A 22155-nucleotide genomic window follows, 5' to 3' on the forward strand; every position below is an offset into this window, starting at 1 on the left:
CCAGCCCAAACCCAACCCTCCCACTCCCCTTTGTTTATTTTTGTGCCCAGATTATGCAATAGCACCAGTGGCTCTACATGCAATGGGTTTGTTTCTCATTGGAGCTTTTTCTAGCTGGATGAAGGTTTGACACAGACACCTATTTATAAGAAGGCATCTCTCTCGGGATGGCAGCAGGCAAAGGTCACCTCGGGAGCCCTAGCCCTAGGCATGTAGAGTTGTCTTCTAAGGCAGTGGGTCCTTGCCCTGGCTGCATGTAGGTAGCAATTCCACAAGCCCCAGGATGACTGTGTATGTGCGCTGGTTAAGAAGAGCTGCAGTATGGTGTGCAGGTACTCTTCTGCAAAGTCTCCAGGGTTCAGCCAAGGGAGAGAGCCACAATAGTGAGAGCATCCTGGCTCTGGGCTGACTGTTGATGGGCAGGTATTCCATCAACAGATGTGCATTTTAACAGGTGGTTCTGGAGACTTCTTTCCTTCTCAGTCCCCTCAGGCCTTTCAGTGCCTGCTCCTGAGCAGCCCTTAGAAAATGGTGAAGGATGTAAGGCAAGAGAGTAGCAGAGATAAAGCAGAGCCACTGGAATTGCAGTGCTGGGGTAGGGGTGGAGGTAAGGGCTGCACTGTGAAACAGGCAGAAGGGGTGGGTACTCCCAGTGTCTGCTGCCATACTGACCAGTAATCCCATTTCCTGTTCTTGGTGTTCAACTTATACCTGAAGGAATAGCACTGTTTCTTCAAATACAAGCTATTTAAAGTCTTCACTTTCAACAAACCCCATAGCCCTGCTCTTGCCCCACTGTCATCCGAAAGCTCTGGAAGAATCTGGAGGCTTCCAACGTCCACTGCTGCATGGAGGAGGGGAGTACTACAGCCCCTTTGAGGTGCTTCCACAAATCCTGCATCAGAAGGTCTAGGAACGGAATCCGGGATCAGGACAAGAAAGCGGAAGAGTCAGTTTGCCCTCCACCCACTGACCCCATGGTCCCAACCAGATTAGCTCCAGCCCCCTCCAGGCTTGCTCCTGAGTCTGAACCCAGAGCCTGTGGTTTGTTTCTCCTTCTCTAATGGTCAGAAAAGCAGGCCGATGAGAGCGATGACTTCAAGTCCTCGGGAAACAGCTGCACAGGAAAAGCTCCCGGAGGTGGTTTCTTAAGCCAAACAATCGTGAGTAGCGCTAGACCCAGGCTCTGGCATTCACTGGCCCTTGGCTCAGGGGAACACTGGCCAGGCTGCATTACTCACAGATGGTTTCCGGATTGCTCAAGATGCGGTCACCAGCCACGGGACTTGCCCCGTGACCCTGGTGTCAACATGTGAGTTGTCCCGCTCCATATGCTGTCATCCTTCCTGGGTGGGCTTTGTCCGAGCCTGGTCTGGATTGTGCTTGGCCTCAAAGGAGAGGGACCATGCAATGGTGTTTCTGATCTGTCCATACGGAGTGTTGGTGGGTGTGCACGCATGCACATGTGTGTGCATGTGTGTGTGCTTAGTGCATGTATGTGTGTTCCCATACATGTGGGTAAACATGTATGGACCTAGGGATGGAGGGCAGAGGTTAACGTGGGGCATCATTCATCTCCACCTAGTATATTGAAGCAGGGTCTCTCACTTGATCCCAGAGTTTGCCAACTGGGCTAGTCCAGCTAAGCAGTTTGCTCCCAGGATCCTGTTTCCACTCTCCAAGTATTAGAACTATAGACAAGCGGCCATGTCCACCCAGGATTTATGTGGGCTCAAAGAATCTGGATTCTTATTCTTGTGATTCCACAGTGACATTCTACCCACCAGGCCATCTTCCCATCCTCTGTGCACACCGTCCTTCACAGAGCATTTCATGAAGCCCTTTGGGGCTCGCAGCTGGGAGGACAAGATTAGGAAAGTGTGTGAGGGCTCGGGAAAAGGGAAAAGTGCTAAATTTCTCCCCCAACCGGTGGAATCAGGCAGTTTCATGACGGTGGCAGCGGGGAGGGGGGGGGTTAAAAGCATGGCAAGACAAGACCTCTGAAGCTAAAGAAGGTTTCCAGAGGTTGGGTATTGTCTGTACAGAGGCACAGGCCATGGGAGTGGGGCGCATATGAAAGGGGACATACAAGGGCCTCGTATAACCTGCACGGAGGACCACAGGAGTGACAGGCATTGGTCAGAGGGGAAGGAAGGAATGCCGGGGGAAGGCTTTGGATGTCATATCAGGATCCCTACTCCTCCATCTGAGGAGTAACTAAGATCAGAAGAACTGGCTTGAAGCTGAGTGAGTCTGCCCTGTGTGTATTCTTCCTCCTGTTGACTGGAAGTGGGGTTTACTACATCCTGCAGACTTCCCTCTCACTCTTAGTCCCCCACGCACACTGAGGTTGGACTCTCTCACCTTTTCTGGATTGCTTCAGAGGTCTCCCTGCTTTCCTTGCAGCTGCTGAAGTTGATTGTCAGTGGGACATTTGAGACTCAGTGAACATGAGGTACATAGAAATATTAAAGCTGGGGAGGGGGGCAGTCACAACCTTACAAGTTCATGGGACACTCTCAAGGTGGGAGCTCTTACCATGCAGTGGTCAGAACCGGAGTATTTTGAGAAACAGTCGTCAAAGAATAGCATAAGTTTATAGCCAGGGTATAGTGTGTAATTCAGCACTCAAAGGGTGCTGAAGGATCAAAAATTCAAAACCAGCCTGGGCTACATAGCAAGACTCTGCCCCTCCCCATTTTTTAGAGGGTTGAGGTGGGGCCCAATAAAGGGCCCAGTATGTATCCCTTAGAATTATGCTGGTCTTAGCAGAGATCTGTTACTCAACTCGGGAAGTTTTGTGACCCTGTTCAGGCACTGATTTCTCTCCTCTTACTGCTGAGGTGGTCCATAACCTCAGCAGGACTCTCTGATAGTGGAGTTGCTGAGGATGTGAGCAATGGCAGAATGCCGGCTCCTTCCAAGAAAGGCAGTGAGCTGAGATGCCTGGCCCCTTGGGCGGGCCTGGAGGGGTCTCACCACTCCTTAGTCTGAAGTAGGGCGTGCTAGCCCAGCCAACCATGGTGCTATGTGTGTCCTCCGCCCTCTTAGCGGCAGGCCGGCTGGCGCACAGATCTCTAGAGCCTGGGGACCTGTAGCCAGCTGCGGTCTACACTGGACTTCAGATGGCCCCACCCACCTGCCCGCCCCTGAGGCCCAAGACTCCGCCTCCTCCTTCAGGAATGGGTAACCCGGAGAACACGATAGCCGGGCGGGCCCCGCCCTGGTCAGTGATTGATTACCAAACATCACTGTGACTTTAATGGTCCGCTTGGATGGAAATTAATTCTGGAATGGATAAATAATGCATCAGGATTTATGTAGTTCAAAGCAAACCGGAGCCAGGAGCGGGAGCCGAAGGGGTGTCGCCAGTGGCCCCCGGGTCTCGAAGAAGCTAGGCATGAAGGGCCATTGGCCAAAAATAAGAGAAAAGGGAAACGGATGGCAGCATGATCGGCCCAGCAAGTCTGGCCAGGCGGCTGCAGCATGCTGAGCCCAAAGATCAGACAGGCCAGGAGGGGTGAGTACAAATTCCTGTGGATTTCGGATTTCTAGACACACAGCGTGTTTCCCCTGGCAAACGCGAGGACACTCAAGGAGCTGTCCTGCCCGGGTACAGGTGGGGGAAGGCACCCTGGGTCTGTGGCACCTGGGCAGTGAGTGTCTGCGTGAGCCTATGTGTCTGTAGTTCTAGTGAGATTCGGGGCGGGGGGGCGGGGCGGGGGTCAGACCCGAGATCGTACAGGGCAGTAGCTATCTAAAGTGTGTAGGTGGTGAGCACCTCCGCCCTACATTTTATGTTTTACAGCCACCCTGTCGTTATAGGTAAACAGGTGGCAACTGGAGGAAAACTTTACTTTTCACTCACAGTAAAAGTTGAAATGACCCTACCAGGGTTAGCCATCTGCAATTCAAGTCTGAGGCCAGCCTGCTGGGAGCAGCCCCACCCCCACCCCCAACTCCACCCACAGCCAACCGGGAGGCCGAGGTAGAGTTTGTCTCACGCCTGCCTACCTTATGCCAGAGTAAAAGCAGCGGAACCGCACTGTTGGGAAGGCGGTGGGGGCGGGGGTAGGGGTAGGGCGGGTACTAAAATCAAATAAAGCAAGAGATTACAATTTTTAGTTCAGGACTCCATCAGCTGGTATCCCAGCGATGTAGCCTCCTGATCCAGCCACTAGACTGGAAAAGAGACTAGCATTTCCCCCAGGCAGCAACTTCTCGGCCAGGAGTGAGGTTACTTCTGATGAAAATACCTGTCTTTAAAGAGCAAGCAAGGTGGTGGTGGCACACGCCTTTAATCCCAGCACTGGGAGGCAGAGACCAGCCGACCTCTGTGAGTTCAAGGCCATCTAGGATAGGCTCCAAAGCTACAGAAAATCTCGTCCTCCAAAAACCAAAACCAACAAACAAAAAGATGGAACAGCTTTTCAGATGACCAGTGCCTGCTCATGCTTGGGGACAACCTGCCTTCTTAGCAGAGAGGATAAAAATGGATCTTTGGAGATGGGGGGGGGGGGGCATGGGAGTGCTCCTTAGAGGCTGCTGTGTGGGGAGGGTCGGGGCACTGGGGATCCTTGTACCTCCTCGGGTGCCCATTTCTTTAGCAGATTGGAGGCACTTGGTGACTTTTCCAGTGTGTTCAGTGCCATCCAGACTCCCCTGTATGTTGCTGGGGTGTAGGGTAAGTGGGAGTCAAATGAGGGCGGACAGACTTGCCTGGCTCTGCTGAGAGGTGAAGGAGGTCTAAAGATGAGCGGGGCTGGACCCCTCTCAGCAAGCCACTTCCTTCTTCTGTCCGAAGACACAGGCAGTAGTCACGTGAGGCTGATGAGCACTCGGCATGTGCTGGTCCTAAGAGAAAAATACACACAGGCTTTTGATGACTCCATTAATAATTATTTGATCGTCTGCTGAAATGACAATGCTTTTGGTGGGTTAAAGAAGCATATTGTTAAAATTAATGTCTGGCTTTGAGAACAGCTACTGGATTAGTTCCGTGACCTACATGCTCATGATAGACCTTTTATATTTCTGTAGAATCTTGTTGGTCTGGAAAGAGACCAGTGCTTCAGCAAAGGAGCCTGTCTGTGGAATCCCAAACTTCACTACTCTGTGTGTGTGTGTGTGTGTGTGTGTGTGTGTGTGTGTGTGTGTGCGTGTGCGTGCTTGTGCATACATGCCTGTGGAGGCAAGAGACTGACTTCGGGTGTCTTCTGTCGCTCTTCATTTTATTCTTTGAGACAGAGTCTCCTACTGAATCCAGAACTCTACTGGTTAACCAGAGGTCTGCCCCTTTCCCCCACCCTCAGCACACAGACCCACACCACTGTGGCCAGCTTTGTATACGGTGTTAGGGATCTGAACTCAGATCTTGATATCTCATGACCAGCTCTTTAGTGCCACCAAGCCACCTCCCAACCCCACTAAACCTGTTTTATATATTTGATTTCAGTGGCTTTCCATGAACAGCAGCCCTTCCTCCCTTCAGGAACAGGAATGTCCGGGGGCATCTGTTGACTGTTCTAACCAAGGGAGCTACTGACATCCTGTAGGGAGTGGCCAGGGACGCTCCTGAACACCCACAGTGCCCAGGATAAGGCCTAGCACACAAAATTATCTGATCTCAAATGCCAGCAGTGCCAAGGTTGAGGATCATGTGACAAGTTTAAATTTCTAGTGTAGTTTTTCAATCATTAACATAAGGAATCACTTACCTAAAACACTCTCTGACCATAAATCCTGAGAGAGACATTCAGAGGACATGAGCTACACAGAGGTGGCTATGCACAGGGTGCCAAGAGGTGTTCAAAGTGAGCTACGATTCTTGATCTGTAAGCTGAGGAATGACAGGGACTGAGCAGGGACCGGATGACAGAGGGAGGCTGAGCAGCTGCCTGGGAGCATCACATGTAGTTGTCCCAGTGTCATATGTATATGTGTGTGTGTGTGTGTTTGTGTGTGTATAGTATGTATGTGTGTATGTGGTATGTATATATGTATGTGTTTGTATATGCATGTATGTATATATGAACCAGGTTAGACTTGCAGCATGTTAGGAAATAAACATCTGTGAGCCCAAAAAATTTGGGCTCTGGCAGATGGAAGAATTTTCATCAAAATTCACCCCTATTTAAAACTTTCGGTTCCAAGACAAGGTCTCCGTGACCACTTGAGAGCCTTCGCATCACAAACCCCAAGCCCTGCTGTCCAGCCACCATCTGAACTAGACTCTTGCAGGCCACGCCTATGTGGAAAATATGCCAAGTGTGTGTCACTTGGAAAAGATCAGGCTTCCTCTGTAGAAGAGTTCATAGACTCAGACCCGGACAACAGGCTCCCAGGGCTTTGGGGCCTGCCTGAAAAGCAGCTCCCCTAAGATGTTGATACCTCCTGGGCTCCTGGGGTCCCTCCTCAGAAGCCACACTGGCTGCTAACGTTTGGGAAATTTCAACCAGGCCAACCCTGAAGGAGCAGGTGAAGGTACCCATGACCATGGAGGGTGTTCTCGTCATCTCTTTATAGGGACAGGAGGAGGGGTGAGAACTAAGAATTTCCCAGAAGCCACACTGTCAGTTACCTAGTCTGTTGCTATAACAGAATACCTAAGGCTGTAGTGTAGAATGAAGCAAGGCAGGGATAGCAAGTACAGGCACTTGCTGCCAAGCCTGGCAACCTGAGTTTAACCCCCTAAACACACATGGTGGAAAGGAAGAAGCAGTTTCCTCAAAGCCAATCACTACCCTCTGCATGCACCCTTATAAAAAATAAAAATAAATATATTTTAAAGGAGACAATGTTTAAAAGGCTGTTGGACTTATAGCTTGGAAGGCTAAGAACATGGTATTAGCATTTGCTAGGCTGTTGTAATGGAGTGGTAGGCCACTTCTTGCTGCCCGGCTGCCTGAAATAATTACACGGAAACTGTATTCATTTAAACACTGCCTGGCCCATTATTTCTAGCCTCTTATTGGCTAACTCTCACATCTTGATTCAACCCATTTCTTATAATCTGTATGTACCACGAAACTGTGGCTTACTGGGAGAGATTCAGCATGTCTGACCTGGCGGCTGGCTCCATGGCAGCTCTCTGTCTCTGCCTCCTTTCTCCCAGCATTCTGTCTCAAAAGGCCAAGGCAGGCTCTTTATTTTTATTTTTATTTTTATTTAACCAATGAAAGCAACACATAGAAAGAAGACCCTCCTACATCACTAGGCTTCCAGTGAGAACTTCATGGCAAAAAGCAGAAGGCTGGAGTGAACGCATGTGGAAGCAGGATGTGAGAGAGAGTCTGAGTGGAGGTGCTAGGCACATTATAACCTGCTTTCACCATAGCTAACCCACTCTTTGGGAAGCACATTAATCTTCTCATTATGAGGTAGCCTCGGCGACTGTTAGAGCTTAAAACCATCACCTTTAGAATTGTCACATGAGGAAATTGGGCTTTGCCATGTGTTTTGATAAAAACCATATCCAAATCACAGCATGAAGTAGGTCAACTGTCCTTCCCTAGGTGGATTCAACTTCCAAAAATTTAACGGCAGATGGGGCAGACAGACAGACAGACAGACACACACACACACACACAGGTGAAGCTCTGACCAGTGAAAGCAGTTGGTACCGTCTCTGGATCCAAGTTCCCTGGGAAGAATGGGGCACCTTTCCTGATACCCTGTCGCCAGCGGGCTCATCTCCCCTTTACCCGTATTCCTGCTGCTGCCCTGTTCCCAGGTTGGGAAAGGACGACACAGCTTACCCTGTCTCTGCCAGTGTTCACAGGGAAAAAAAAAAACGGTTGCATTTACTAACCCTCTACAGCAGGACACAAGACCAAGTGCTGTTTGGCACAGATAGAATAGCTATTTCTTTTCAAGATAGAAAAATAAAACGCAAGGTAGGGCCCCCTTCTCCTCGGAATTATGGGGTGGTTTCGAACAGTCAGGAGGAAGCTCGGAGACCAGGCTGCACACTCACGCTCACTGTTACACTTGCCACCCTTGTGCCCTTCAGCTTGACCATGGCAAGTACTAGGTGCCTGCAGCGCTGGGACCAGGCCCTTCTCTGAGCAAACACCGGGCCTGCTTCATCCCCATCCTCTAGCCCTGTTAGGATTACTGCATCTCTACAACCATGCGGTCATGGGGCTTGATGTGATGGTTTTGACAGTCTTGATGCAGCTTTCTCGAGGCCCATGAACACCACCCCACATTAATGGTTACTGCTGCAGCCTGCCCCGAATGCACTGGTCTGAAGCATGCCTTCCAAAGTGCTCTCCTCTCTGCACATCCCACTTGTCTCGGGCTAAGTCCTCTGCAGCCATCCTTACCTCCAACCTGGTCAAAACCATCACCCTACATGTCAATCATACCCTGTACCCTTCTCTATCCATCCCCCCTTCAACTAGGAATCCTTCAGCAGTCTCCACTGCTGTTTTTAATCAAACCCCACACTCCTGACAATGGCTCTGAGTGTCCCTGCACGGCCCGGCTCACTTCCAGCCACTTCTCACACACTACATCCCAGATACGCTGACCTTCTCCCTGTTGCTCTGTGTTCCACAAGTCCCCTCTGGATTTCCTTTTACAGTATAAATACATAAACACATTTCTTTGACTGCTGTTCACCTTCCAGCCCTCAGCTCCTCCCACCAGGAAAATCCTGCCCCACCCTACTCCAGTTTGAGGCCTTGCCCCATGCTCTGCGCACGTTTGTTCTTCAGTCTTTTCTTCTGGTGGCAGTTACATATTTCTGAGGGTGGCTTTTAAATATGTCACCTGCACTGGACTCTAAGCTCATGAGGGTGGCGACCGTTTTTCTTTTTGAACAACATTATGTACGCCCTTGGTGCCTGTTAAGCACTCAGAATATATTTTTAAATGGATGAATAAGTAAATCAATCAGTAATAGGGAGGCATTAGCTTAGGAGGCTTGGCTCTTGTCTCTGCTTTAACTCATTGAGGTTCTTACAAAAACCTATCTTTACCTTGACCGCATGTTACAAATATTTACCTGTTCTACAATTATCCTATACTTGCATATTAAGTTGTTTTTTTTAAATTTGAGGCATCTGTAAGTTTTTATTTTATGTCACCAATCCTGCAATCATTTTGCCTTCATTTGGAATAGTTCAGAGTAAATTTGTGTCTATTGTGGGGGCTCCTTAGGAAGAAATCTACGGAATGAGGCTGAAGTAGCTGTGGCTTCACTTCCCAGGGCCTCCACGAGCGGGGAGCCCTGCTACTGCAGGGCAGCAAGAGAGGGCCGCTGGGTGGGAGGGAGTCTTTTCTGTGGCTTTGTTCTTAGGACTCCCCCCCCCCCACACACACACACAAGAGAGTAAACTTCTTTTTTAAATTCCCTCAATGATGAAGGCATTTTTGCTGTAATTCCTCAATTCTCATGGCTACACTAAAATGAAGCACCTTTGATGTCATTTTGAAAGGTATGAGAAGAAAATCATTGAGTGTCCTGAGCAAACACAGTGGGAGTGACATTCATGTTTGTCTAATGTTAAATCCTTTGCTTGTCCTTAGCCCAACCTACTTACAGACCTCTGTCAGTCACCCTGCAAGCCTCCAGCTTGAGGGTTACAAAATGCAATGACTGGACAAACATTGGATGTAGGCAATTGATGCAGTGTTTAAGACTGGAAGAACATCACCTAACAGAGAACTAGATGGAAAAACAAGACAACTCCAGGAAAACAAAGAGTCATATCCAAACGGAGAAAAACAGTAATGGTATAGTACAGCGCTCATAGGGGCCTGGCAATCACATGGCACTAATGATGGGAGTTCTATATATTGATCTAATGCAACTTTCATATAATTGTAGGGGAACCATGAGGAGGATTCTTGTGTGTGTGTGTGTGTGTGGTGGGGGGAGATCATCTTCCATAGCTAAAAAGTCATTAGATAGCACTTAAAAAGGAAAAATCGAGACATGTCAATAAATGAACACTGTTTTAACACGTGATAACCACTGGGGGAAAACTGTAGTCCTGTGTCGCCGTGGCAGGGATACATCCTGAGAAATTCACCACTAGGCGATGCCGTCATTCTGCCAACACCACATACTCACATGCAGCTCGGTGGGCACCTGAGCTGCATGGCTCACCCTGCTTCTCTTGGGCACAACATTATGTCACATTTTACGGAAGATTGAAGGCAATCATATGTAATTATGTAACAGTTCTCATATAAACTATAATAAGATATAATGTGAAAGGCAAATACCTGCAGCTGTTCGGGGCTCTTGCTGTGTCTGTCATGCGGGTTGTCATGACTGGAGTTGCCCTGGGTGAGTCAGGGAGTGACCGGGGAGAGCGTGCAGACGCCCAGGTCACCACTGCACATCACTGGACACTAGCTGTCAATGAAAAGCCTTCTTCCTCCTTCAGTAGTAAGCTAACGTTAACTTGCCGTGACATTTCTACTTTGTAAACCTTTTAAAGTTAACCTTTTGACCCTTGTTAGACAGCTTTAAACACAAACACATTCTGAAACCATACAAAAGATCCCTTGCACGCTTGCCACATAAGCTTTTTCCTGGCTTTAGTTTCTGTATACGCAAGACTCTCTCTGAAAAACTAACATGCCAGGCTAGAGAGACCGTTGGCCATTGAAGACTAGATTCATGATCAAACACTAATACAGTTACACACATCAGCCTACACTGCATGGGCTCACTAACATCACTGATTACCTGATTTACAAAATATGTATGTACAATACATTGTACATACATGGCTCTATGTACAATACATGTGCACATTGTCCTCAGAGGCCAGAAAGGATGCTGGATCTCTTGGAATTGTATTATAGGTGTTTGTGAGCTGCCATGTGAGTGCTGGGAACTGAACCCAGGCCTTCTGCAAGAGCAGCAAATGCTATCTAGCCCTCAGTTAAGTACCTTGAAAAATAAGTTGTAGTATACTCTAAAATAATGCTGAGAAATATGGATACTAACTACACAAACAGTGAGTTTTAATGATTATTAAATATTATGTATTGTACAAAGTTGTGTGTTCTATACCTTTATACAACTGATCACAAAATTGGTTGGTTAATACTGGCATCACTACAAATACACGACCAATGTGTTTTCTACACACTTGTGACCGTCAGTGTGCCACTAGCTTTGACAACTTTTCATCTTTACAATAATATTATGGGATCGCGACTACATGTAGCCCCTTGTGACCAAGCTATTGTTGTGCATCACAAGGCTGTACAAAGATAAAATGTGGCTTCCTCTAGAGGTAGGGACAGAAGGTGGGGAATGCAGGCTCTGGAGTCATGTCCGAGGCTTGTGGGATTACTTGAGATGTTGCCAGGGAATGATAACCCAGGAGCCAGCTGACTCATCCCAGCTGACGAGGGAACTGTTCAGAATCCTGGAGGTTTCTGGTCTTAGAGCATCGTGGGGTCCACAGCCCCCTCTGATTGCTTTGTTCGGAGTGGTGTGTCTTCGCAGAATATGCCCATGGTGACCCGATGTTGCCTATGCCCACAAAGGCCAAATACACTGAGGATTTCCTAGGAGAGATCACATCCAGGCCTGAGCGTAGAGCCATAAAGAAATGTAATCAGATAGGTGATGTGGCTTCTGGCTTTGCCTGTATCTCACTCAGAGATGGGCTCGAAGACAGCAGAGGGTTTCCTAAGCTGTGCCAAGGAGGAGTGCATGGTAGCTAAGTTAGGAGCTCAAGGCAGGATCCTGAGGGCACAACTGCTTGCTATTCCATGTAGCCTTAACTCTGACCTGGGAGCTCACTGAGCTGCTTGGGGTCTCACTCTGACTTGTTCATGCTTAGATCGCTTTCTTATATAACCCAAAATCACCCACCTACCTTGGGATCGACTACCCACAGTGAGCTAGGTCCTCCTTAGCAGTAAGTACCCATGACTATCCCACAGACTGGCCCACAGGCCCATCTGATCCAGGCTATTCTTCAGTCAGCTTTCCTCTCGGGGGACTCTAGGCTGTGTCAGGTTAAAGCTAAGTAGGACACAGGATAAAGGCCAGAGTTCACTCAAGTGCAGAAACCTCAAAGCTGGAATCCTAAAGGAAAGAGGGAACTCACAGCTCTCCTTCACCTGGCTGTGTCCTTACACCCAGGCCATGACCTGGCACTGCTGCTGATAGCTATTTCTACCCTGATGACAGAGGTGCCCAAGCCTACATGTCTTCCATTGATGCCCAGACCCTCTACCACACACAGAGAACACACTGATTCCCAAATGTGCCTTCCAGAACTAATATGAAATTACAGAAGTGCTCAGATTATCAAAGGACTCTGGACAAGCCCAGGGAATCTAATTAGAGGAGATAGAAGCTCCCAATTTGAGGATCTTTGAATGGCAGCAGCCTCAAAGTACATTGTGAATGGGTTTTTAATCTGTTGTTTAGGGTTGTGTTGTTTATTTCTATTTTTTTATTTGTTTCTACTGAGACATAATTTTTATACCTGGTTCCCCTTTCTGTGAGATTTCAGTTACCTACGATCTACCATGTTCCAAATTAAATTTTTAAAAAATCCAGAAGTCGCCAGGTGTGGCAGTGCATGTCTTTAGTCCCAGCATTGGTAGGCAGAGGTATGTGGATCTCCGTGAGTTCGAGGCCCAGCCCTGTCTCTAAAAACAAGGCCAAACAAACAAACAAAATCCAGAAGTAAAGAATTGATGCATTTTAAATTGTGGCTGCTGTCTGATTCCAGCTGTGGCTTCTGATTTCTGCTGTAGCATGGCGCAATCTCGCAGCTTCTCACTGTGCCCATCTGGGACACGAATCATCCTCTGTCCGGTGTGTCCACTCTGGATGGACCATCTCGCCACTAGTCACTCAGAAGACATCTTCGGTATCAGATTGGTGGGCATGGGAACACAACATGTGTATTTAAGCAATCCTTATTTTGTTTAATAATAACTCCAAGGCACAAGAATACTGATACTGAACAAGTTAGTATGACAGAGAAAAGCTATGTGAGAAGGTAGACAGACATTACTAACTTTATTGTAGATATCTGTACATAAAGGAGAAAACAGAGCTCTATAGGATTCATAGTATTTATGTTTTGAGGTATCCTCTGGGGGAATCCTAGAGCCATTCCCTGAGGATAAAGAGGCATCGATACACAATAAAATGTTTATCTTAAATGTCTCCCCATTATCTGCCATCCAGATCAACACACACTGTATTTCCCTAACTCCAGGAAGTCCCTTCCTGTGTCCTCCCAAGGTGACTGTATTTTTATCCCCGCGGAGTGTTCCTCTTTAGTCACTTTAAGTTTTGTATGCCTGACATCATGGGTTTGACTGGCATCATGGGTATGACTGGCATCATGTGTATGATATGCATCGTGGGTATGATTGGCTTCATGGGTATGCCTGGCATTGTGGGTGTAACTGGCATCGTAGGTATGACTGGCATTGTGGTTATGATAGGCATCATGGGTATGATTGGCATCATGGGTGTGTCTGGCATCATGGCTATGCCTGGCATCATGGGTACAACTCGTACAGTCCACATCACTGCACTCCATCATCTTTCTTCTTTCTTTTATGGAAAGTGGGGAAAACTCGGAGGTTTCGAAGGTGCTGGGTGTATCTGAGCTTTCCATTCACGTGAAAATCTCTGACTTCACTCCTGTCGCCAGCCGGATTAGGAGAGAGAACAAGGAGCTAAGCGCTCAACGTCCTAGCACCCAGACCATCTTGAGCTTCAATCCAGGATGGTGAAGTCCAAGCAGGTTCTTCCCAAAGCCAGCTGTGACTGTGACTGGTGGGGGTCATCGCCTCTCAGCAGCTGCTGGTTCGAATCCACCACGCACCTGCTCCCTCCCATAGGGCCCTAGGATGCCATCAGCAGTGCAGGAACCAAGGCTAGGTGAGGTCCATGCCATTCACTCTGACCTGGCCTTCTCAGCTGCGCCTTACCGGAAGACACGCCCACTGAACCACGAACTAGGAAGAGCCAGGGTTAGGATTGGTTACTGCTTCCCTGGTCACAATGAGGGCAGATTCTAGCAATGTTGGCCATGGGTACAAAAGTGTGTAACCTGTGCAAGCAGGCCTGCTGTCGTCTACCTGGTGATGTGGAGGAATTCCAGATTTGGCTTCTGTTTCATATTGACTTTTATATTTTGAGAATGTGTGGGTATAGCCTTCTTAGATGGTACAGACTTAAGGAACTTCCCCTATTGCCTGCATTTGGGGTTGGATACGTCTTTGAGAGTTCCAGCACTTTCGATGCTTACAGTGATAGTAATACCCGCTGTTGATGCCGCTTACATGATTAGAGAGCTGGCATATCTCAGAAAGTGACTTCAGTCATTCCCTCTATGTCCTGGGAATAGGCCTTCCCTGCCCATGCCTGCTAGGCCCGATGCCAACTATGAGCACTGTGGAATAACGGGTTTCCAAAGACCACGCCACTGTTCCCACTATTACTTTAAAGGAGCAGGGGTGCTTCCCATACACAAAGAATGAAGAGTTAAAGGGCCACTATCAGAGCAGGCTTGCCCAGAGTCCTCAGCCTTGGCCTCAGCAGGCCAGTTTCGTCTTTATCTGGACACTGTCCTGGGTACCACCTGCAGGGCTGGAAGCCACTAACCAGCTCTCCATAACCCATGCCCAGTCTCTAAGGACCAGAGTATTTAAGAACGTAGGCTAAGGACATACACTCTGCTCTGTTCCCTACCCCGGCCTGTGGCCTTTGGACTGCTGCTACTCAAGGCCCATGTACCAAGAGGGAAGGCTGCTGTTGTATCCAGGAGACAGGCACTGGAGACTCAAGCCCCTCCCCGCTCTTGCTCTCTTTCCAAGATACATCAGTTAGTCTGACAGGCAAAGAGGTTTCTCTCCTACACAGAAGATACCAATGTCTGTAACATCATTAGCCACTTAGGGCATAAGTACAGTCAGACGAGGGCCAGAAGAAAACTGGGCTGGGCTTGAGGTCCCAGACAACCTGATCGCTGGCCATGACCTTGTTTGAAGAGGACAGTAATTGATTTGCAAACTAGGCCTGAACTGGCTCAGGCCTGGTCCAGGATGCTGCCTTGCCTCCCTGACCCAGGCAGCTTGGGACCATGCTTGACCTCTGCTGAAATCATCAACATCCCGGGCTGTTGCTTAACCAAGGGTAGAGACTGTATTGATCGAAGCTAATGGCTTGTAGGCCGGCAGAAAATGAAATTTATAATTGCTATTGAGTCCCATCGACTCACCGACTGTAGGCTTTTGGTGAATGGGAATATGGGAGCGATCAGCACGGATGGCCCCTGGGCCAGCAGTTCCCAGACAGGGTTCAGGAGAGGGGAAGGAAACTTCAAGAGGCTCGGCCTGCAGAGCAGAGAATCGGCGCTGAGCACACCGCTGATCTGTGCCCTGTGCACATGCTGTCAGTTTGCTCCTTCTACGCTTGCCCGTCTAGGGAGGTGACCAGTTAGCGTTTGCTCCTTTTATGAGTGGAAGCCTGGAGCTTCTCCATTGAGCTACCGAGCTAGGAAATCCTAGAAAACTGTAGTGTTGTGTCTCTAGGCTCCTGTTGAGTCTCCAACAACACACACATCATTACCAACTTCACTGTGTCCTTGACAACTACATTGTATAGATAGGGGCTGTTGGTAAAAGACCAACTGAGAATCCTGCTGGGGGCTCAGGAATGGTTGCTCCAAGATCAAGGTTAAGAGCCTTCCCCCTGCCCCATGTCAACTCATTCTCCTGCTGGGCTATTCCCTTTGCTCCCTGGCCCTCCCTGTATACTGCTTCTTCATTTCATCCACTTATTCTGCCTCGGCCTTGACTATGGCCTTCCTGCCTCCTCCAACTGCCTTGTCCCCCTAGCCTGACCTCAGCCTTGCCTGCTTCATGCGCCCTTTTCCTCTGTGTGTCCAAGATACCAGCAGTGTTTGCTCCTTGTCTAGCTCTGCCTGGCAGTCATCCTCCCCCAGAGTCTCCCAATGCTGAACATAGAGAAGGCCCCTAAATTCGAGGACTGGATAAATGAAAATGACGGCTGTATGCGATTGAATCTCGGGGTGCACTTGCATGGAAGTAAAGAGAAGTCCAAGTAAACTTCAGCCTTTGTACCACACAGCCTAGCAAAAGACAGGCCAACTGAGCCAAGGAGGCTAACTTTTAAGAATGTAATCTTTTATATTGACTCTTTAAATCTTTAAAACAGTCTTTATGAAAAGCCGCCAGAGTTTTCAGGCTACCTCATTACTATTTTAGATTTCCATTGATGGGGGTTAGAGAATAGGTTTATACATTGTTGCCTTAAAGTTCTCCAGGCAGGGAAGAAGGGAAGACAGTCTTATTTTGAGGGCCCAGCTGGATCTCAAGACCTTGGGTAGAGGAAGGACTCAGGGAAGAACAGATGTCCAAACAGAGCGGAACACTAACAGTTCAAAAGGAAAAAAAAAAAAAAACAACAGTAGAGGCATTAGGGCCACTGTACGATAAATCATCTGCTGCGGCAGCTCACTCCTGGGACAGCACACGACCTCAACAGAGCCCCTCAACCTTGCCTACAAATCGCATTAAGTTTCTAAAACATCCCACTGACCCCTCCCCAGTGCCCTTCCATTACCTCACCCCTCTCCTCCCAATCAATCTCTTGACCTCAGTGCTTACCCTTTAAATCAGTTCAGCTCTGAGATTCATCTTGCCATTTCCCCCGGCCGCTTTAAAAAAGTCACCGACTTCTCATAAATCACTTTGTGCTCCCCTTTTCCTCCTGCACAGTACTCCATACTCCGCCACTGCCGCTCTGACACAGCTGCAGACGCAGACACCCGCAGGCTTGCTGCAGGGCGCCCAACCCCAGCCTGTGGTCCACAGGGGCAAATGGGGCAGTGGCTGCTGCAGCTGGACTGTCTCGAGCCTTTCCAAAGCTCCTGAAAGTTATTGAACGTGTCCAGTGAGGGTCTCTAAAGTAGACCTTAAAAATAGGGCTCCCACGCAGTTCTTATTAAAGAGGTTCCCTGGCTGGGGGAGAAGTGAGGGGGGGTGGGTCGGAGAACAGGACCAATTCTAGAGGAGGAATGGGACACAAGCCATAAAAGGAGGTCTCTGCCGAAGCCTCAGGGAGCTCGGCTCTGACCAAGGGTTACCTGCTGAGGATGACATAAATTCCCAGGCTCTCCTGGTTCTCCCAGTTCAGGCTAAACCAGACACTAGCAGTCAAAGGGCGCTCTGAAACAATCTGGCCATCCTGAGAATCCTCCTGGGAACGAATTGTGTCTAATTTGAAGCCTCCTGAAAGAGAGAGAGCATGAAGATATGAAAAGGGACCCAAGAGAATCTGGGCAGGGCTGCTGCACAGCATGATTTGAAAAGCATCTTTGACCATTCTCAGAAGAATTCCTTAGCATCAAGAGTCGCCCCGGGTAAGTGATTGCTGGCCCACACTGCACACCTCCACAGGCTGAAGGAAACCCCAGCACACAAGGATTCACCTACAGGGAGATCCATACAACAGCCAGTCCCTAACTGTGGTCCTTGGAAGGTCTGTAGAGAGGCCAGGCCCAAGCTTTCTCCAGCCCAGCGCCGTATGTGATGTTGGCCTGTCCCCTGCCTAGTGCAGCCCACAGATAGGAACTGGGGTTTGTACTCTTAGTTATGGTGCTTGTCACAGGAAAAGCTCAAACATCTCGCAAATTAGCATTATATTTGTTATTGTTTTAGATATCCGAAGGGGTTCGGCTCCCTTCCAGGCAGCTTTCACTTAAAAAGCTTCCGTATAGCTTACATAAATGGTTTAAATCCATCAGTATCAGAGCTCCCTTCTTCCCCTCACACACGTGAACTGTTAGGTGGGATATGTCCCTCACAGACCCTGTTCTATACAAAAGACTATAGCCACCAAAACCCCATTGTGATGTCTTCTGTTTGAGGCTAGTGGTTTTCCCCCCTTTCGAGGAGTTAATGTTTCCTGTAATGTGCTACAGCTTGCTTTCCTTGAGTTCCATCACAGTATTTAAACATACATCCCTCCATGTTTATGAGCCCTGTAGCCACAGATACAACCGACGCCGGGCTGAGGAAAACAGCTCTATGTGTGTTGAATGGGTACAGACATTGACTTACAATTGTTTCCCAAAGGATACGGTGTGGTGGCTGCTGACGTCACATTGTACCAGGTTCCATAGGTTATCTAGGAAAGAAGGAAAGTATCTGGGGGGGTTGTGTAAGTCATGGATAAATACTGTCGTTTTATATGAGGGGATTGAGCCTCTAAAAGGTTTGAAATAACCATAGTGGGTGGTCCCAGAATCAGTCCCAGGTGTGATAATTAATGTCGCAGGGAAATTGAAAGGTGGAAATGCGAGGTAAGGAGTTTGTGTATTATTGTTGACCTCAGAAGAAAGGCATTTATGGGAGAAATGGAGTGAGCTGAGACATTGAGGAAGTCCTAATGTCTTAGGGAGGACACAGGACTGAGCAGACCCATATCTGCAGAGGACACTGTGGCGGGGGCTGGGCTCTGAAAAGGACTGTAAAGTCGTGAGGCTGGGTCCCCAGGACCTTCGTAAACCGGCGATTGTGAAATCCTGCAGGGTTCCAATGAGCATCTTGTTCTAACCCCCTCTCTGAAAACTCCCTGCCTGCCCACTGCAAGAGATGGCTGCAGAATGAGGAAGCGTGGGGGACAGGAAAGGATGGACAGCAGGGACTGAGGAGGGGGGTGGGCCCGGGGGGGTGGGCCCAAGAATGAGGCTCCTACTGACTGAGATGGGGAGCCTATGAAACAGGTGCCAGGACAGGAAAAGACAGAATTTAACTCCCATTTGCGATACTGGAACTGTTGGGACAATATGACATTTGATCTCAGGTTCAGAGTTGAACTGCACATGGATGGCATTTAAATCCACTAGACAGTGTGGACAGAAGTGGCAGCATGTGGCACCCAGTGAGGAAAAGGCAAGAGGGTGCTGTTGGGACGCCAGTGTAGGAAGTACTATCTGAGAGGGCAGGATCAACATGACCCCTGCTGCCACCTGGCTTCAGCCGTGGCAGTCACAGACACCTATGTTTGCACACCCTTCACCCCTCCACCCTAGCACTAATCACACAGAGGTGTTCTTCTCTCTCCCATCTCAGACAGAAAGGAAGCCATGCCTCCCCTGTCTACTTCTTGGGAAAACTGGACCAGAACAGTACAACTAGAGCGCCCATGCTTCCTCACCAGACTGTGGAGTGTGCAGCACAGTCTGTCCGGTGACCCTGGCTCCGGGAAGCTCCAGGCAGTTGTGGGATGGGGTACAGTCAGGCCTGAGACAGAGGACTGTAGTTACACAGGTGGTTGCTGGGACATCCAAGTGGAGGGCCTGGTCACTGCTGTAAGACTGCCCCGACCCATTGACACCTCTGCCTTCTGTCACAATCTGGGATGGCTTCCCACTAGCCCAGGGAAACCAAACCCAAGCCCTACCTGAGTGCAGACTCCCACGCTGGTACCTTTGGAAACTCCCTCTCTGAATCCTTCCACCCCACCTTAGCCATGCCCTTAGACGAGGGCATGTAGATCCTCCCCTTCTTCCTGTCCTTACAAGGAGGATTTCAGAAAGGTTTCCCTATTTTCTTTTAAGACTCATGTGTATTTGTGTGTGTTCATGAATGTGTATGTGTGTACATGTGAGTGCGGTGTATGTGTGTGTCTGTGTGTGCTGTTGTCACATACAGGTCCTACCGTCCTAAACCCCTCAGCCCCTCCATCTTCATCTTGCTCCCTCCTCTCCCACTCCCTCCCCCAGGGAGGTCCATATTTCTCCCTATAGGGCCGTTCTCGCTGCATCATCCAACAGGAAGCCAGAGGCTTTCATTGAGCTTGTCCTTCCTGCATTCTCAGCCTTTCCCTCAGGGCTCGAGGGGTATACCAGCTCTCCTGCACACTGCACTACTCCTCCCTTCCACTGTAAGAGTTCTTGGGACTCTACTCACAGTCCCTTCTTTCTGCCTGCACAGGCTTCCTGGAGAGGTCATCAGGGCCCGCAGCAGTTCCTTGAGGAGTTAGGACACTGGCCCTGAAGCCAGCAAATGCAGACTCCAGAGCAAAGTGCATGACCTGCCAGTGCTGGGACTTCAGGCGACTGTCTCAGCCTCTGCAGGCCTAAGCTTGCACACATGCAAAATAGAAGTAGTGAGGAGACTTGTGTAAAAAAAAAAATAATAATCCAGATAGAAAATGAAGGCTCATGCATAGCATGTAAGGTCTAAGTTCATATGAACTGCAGCTGGTGCTACTATTATAACAATTATTATTGAACACATCTTGCATAATCTATAATCCAGTATGTTGCAACCTTTCTCCAATCTCTGTCTGTCTCTGTATCTATCTCTGTCTCTATGCCTCTCTGTGGGTATGTCTCTGTTTCTCTGTCTGTCTCTGTCTCTCTCTCTCTGTGTTTCTCTCTGTCTCTGTCTCTGTCTGTCTGTCTCTCTCTCTCTCTCACACACACACACGACATATAAAGCACCCCGCAAGAGGGCTGGATATCTTCTAGCTCCGTTTCTGGTCCCCCTCCCTGCATCCCCACTTCCAGCCTACTTCCCTCTGCTCCAGGCCCCATCATTCCTTGGACTGAAAGATATCCTCTGGCCAGCTCCAGGTGCAGAGGTGACTACACCATTCTTGTGCCCCCCCCGGAGCAGCAGCTAGCTGAGCAGACAGCAATATCACATGGAAGACAGTTATTCATAGGATGTCAAAGGTGAAGTGGAAAAGGGTGACATTGTGAAGGACCACATGGAGGAGGCTTACCTGGGGTGGAAGATCAGACCCCTACAAGGTAATGAGCCCAGGGCAGTAACCATACTGCAGTCACATCAGCGGGCCCGGAAATCCAGATTCTAAACCATTTGCCCAGAAGTTTGGGTTGAGCAGATGTGGAGATGGGTGCCTAAGCACCCCGGGTGCATGCACATGTCATGAGACCGTTCAGCAGTTGTTAGCTGAGCAGCTGGGTCTGGTGGTAGCTATGTGATTATGTTGGTTATACTGTGACTCATGGTTCAGGGCAGGAATGAGGCTGACTCTGGGGACCACAAGATCATAACTGCATCTGGAGAGAGGACAAGACTGTTTCATGACAGGGTTGATGCTTAGGCATGAGGCCAGCCAAACTAAGAATCTCAGACTGTGGCGCTTGCCAGCCTCCAACCACTGCTGTGGTCTCCAAAGACCTCAGTTTGCACATCTGCAAGCAGTAAAATGTAACTTGTTAGTGGAAGAATTCAAGATTCAAGCAGAGCATTTCCTTGGCTGCTGCATAGGCCTTTGGGAAAGGCCGGTAGGTGGTGCCCAGGCAAGGATGGTTATATCTGAGTTGAGTCATTAAGGGAACTGAAAGGAAAGGAGGGAGCACAGGAGAAAATGACTTTAGAAAGTAATTACCCATGAAGTTGGGGGGCAGTACCTCAGCGTGTGACGTTGCGAGCTGTGGAGTCCTGGAAGAAGGATGAGGCTCAGCAGGTTTGGGAGAGCTTCACACTGAGGTTTTCATTCATGCCAGAAAGACCCAAGACCTTCTGGGGAGCATTTGTAGATGGCTTGACACACGAGCCTCCCATTCAGAAATGAGGACTCCTGATAGGAGAGGAGGAAGCTGGGACAACGTGGCAACAGTGAGAAAATCTGGCAAGAAGGAGGGACAGAGGGAGTCAAAGCAGGTGGTGAGTCTTGAATACAGACTTAGCAGGAAGGCTTTTTAGAGTGGAGGGAAAAAAATCTGGAAGGGGTGTAGGGGGGTGATGGTGTCTGAGTCACCAAGATGACAAAAGCCGAAACCATGTTTGGGGGTATCTGGCTAGAGCAAGGTTTGGAGGGGCCAATGTCTTCCAATGTGAGTGCAGAGAAGATGAAAAGCAGTGCATGGGTTGTCCTGAGAGAAGCCGCGAGAGCAGACACCTGCTGGCGCACACTGAGGTGAGGGTAGGTAGCAGAACGGACACCCACCGTGCTTGTGCTAACCTCCTTAAAAATCACAAGCCCTGCCTGTCCTGACCTGAGGGCGATTCACATTCTGGTTGCCCTTCAAAGCCTGGCCCTCTGACTCTGTGGAGATTGTCCTTCCTCTCAGGGGTTCTGCAGAGATCTGCGGCCCCATGGTCTATACCTTCGTTTAATTTTCCTTCCCTTTAACTGTC

General features: G+C 49.0%; 1 protein-coding gene across 5 annotated transcripts in view; it reads left to right on the forward strand.

Annotated features, from left to right (window-relative positions):
* Positions 1–22155, forward strand: part of Arhgap22 (Rho GTPase activating protein 22) — a 152908-nt gene that overhangs the window by 29919 nt on the left and 100834 nt on the right. Inside the window, exon 1 of one of the 5 annotated variants that reach the window (XM_041662616.1) lies at positions 3219–3520. The exons of the other annotated variants lie outside the window; for them this stretch is intronic. Within the exon in view, the coding sequence (XP_041518550.1) occupies positions 3487–3520 (34 nt within the window). The 5' untranslated portion in view covers positions 3219–3486. Of the gene's footprint in view, positions 1–3218; positions 3521–22155 lie in introns of those variants that run through there. 5 annotated transcript variants of the gene reach the window in all.

This window comes from Microtus oregoni, unplaced genomic scaffold, assembly GCF_018167655.1.
Source record: "Microtus oregoni isolate MIOR12 unplaced genomic scaffold, Mior012 000013F_ref0000133, whole genome shotgun sequence".
NCBI classification, from domain to species: Eukaryota; Metazoa; Chordata; class Mammalia; order Rodentia; family Cricetidae; genus Microtus; species Microtus oregoni.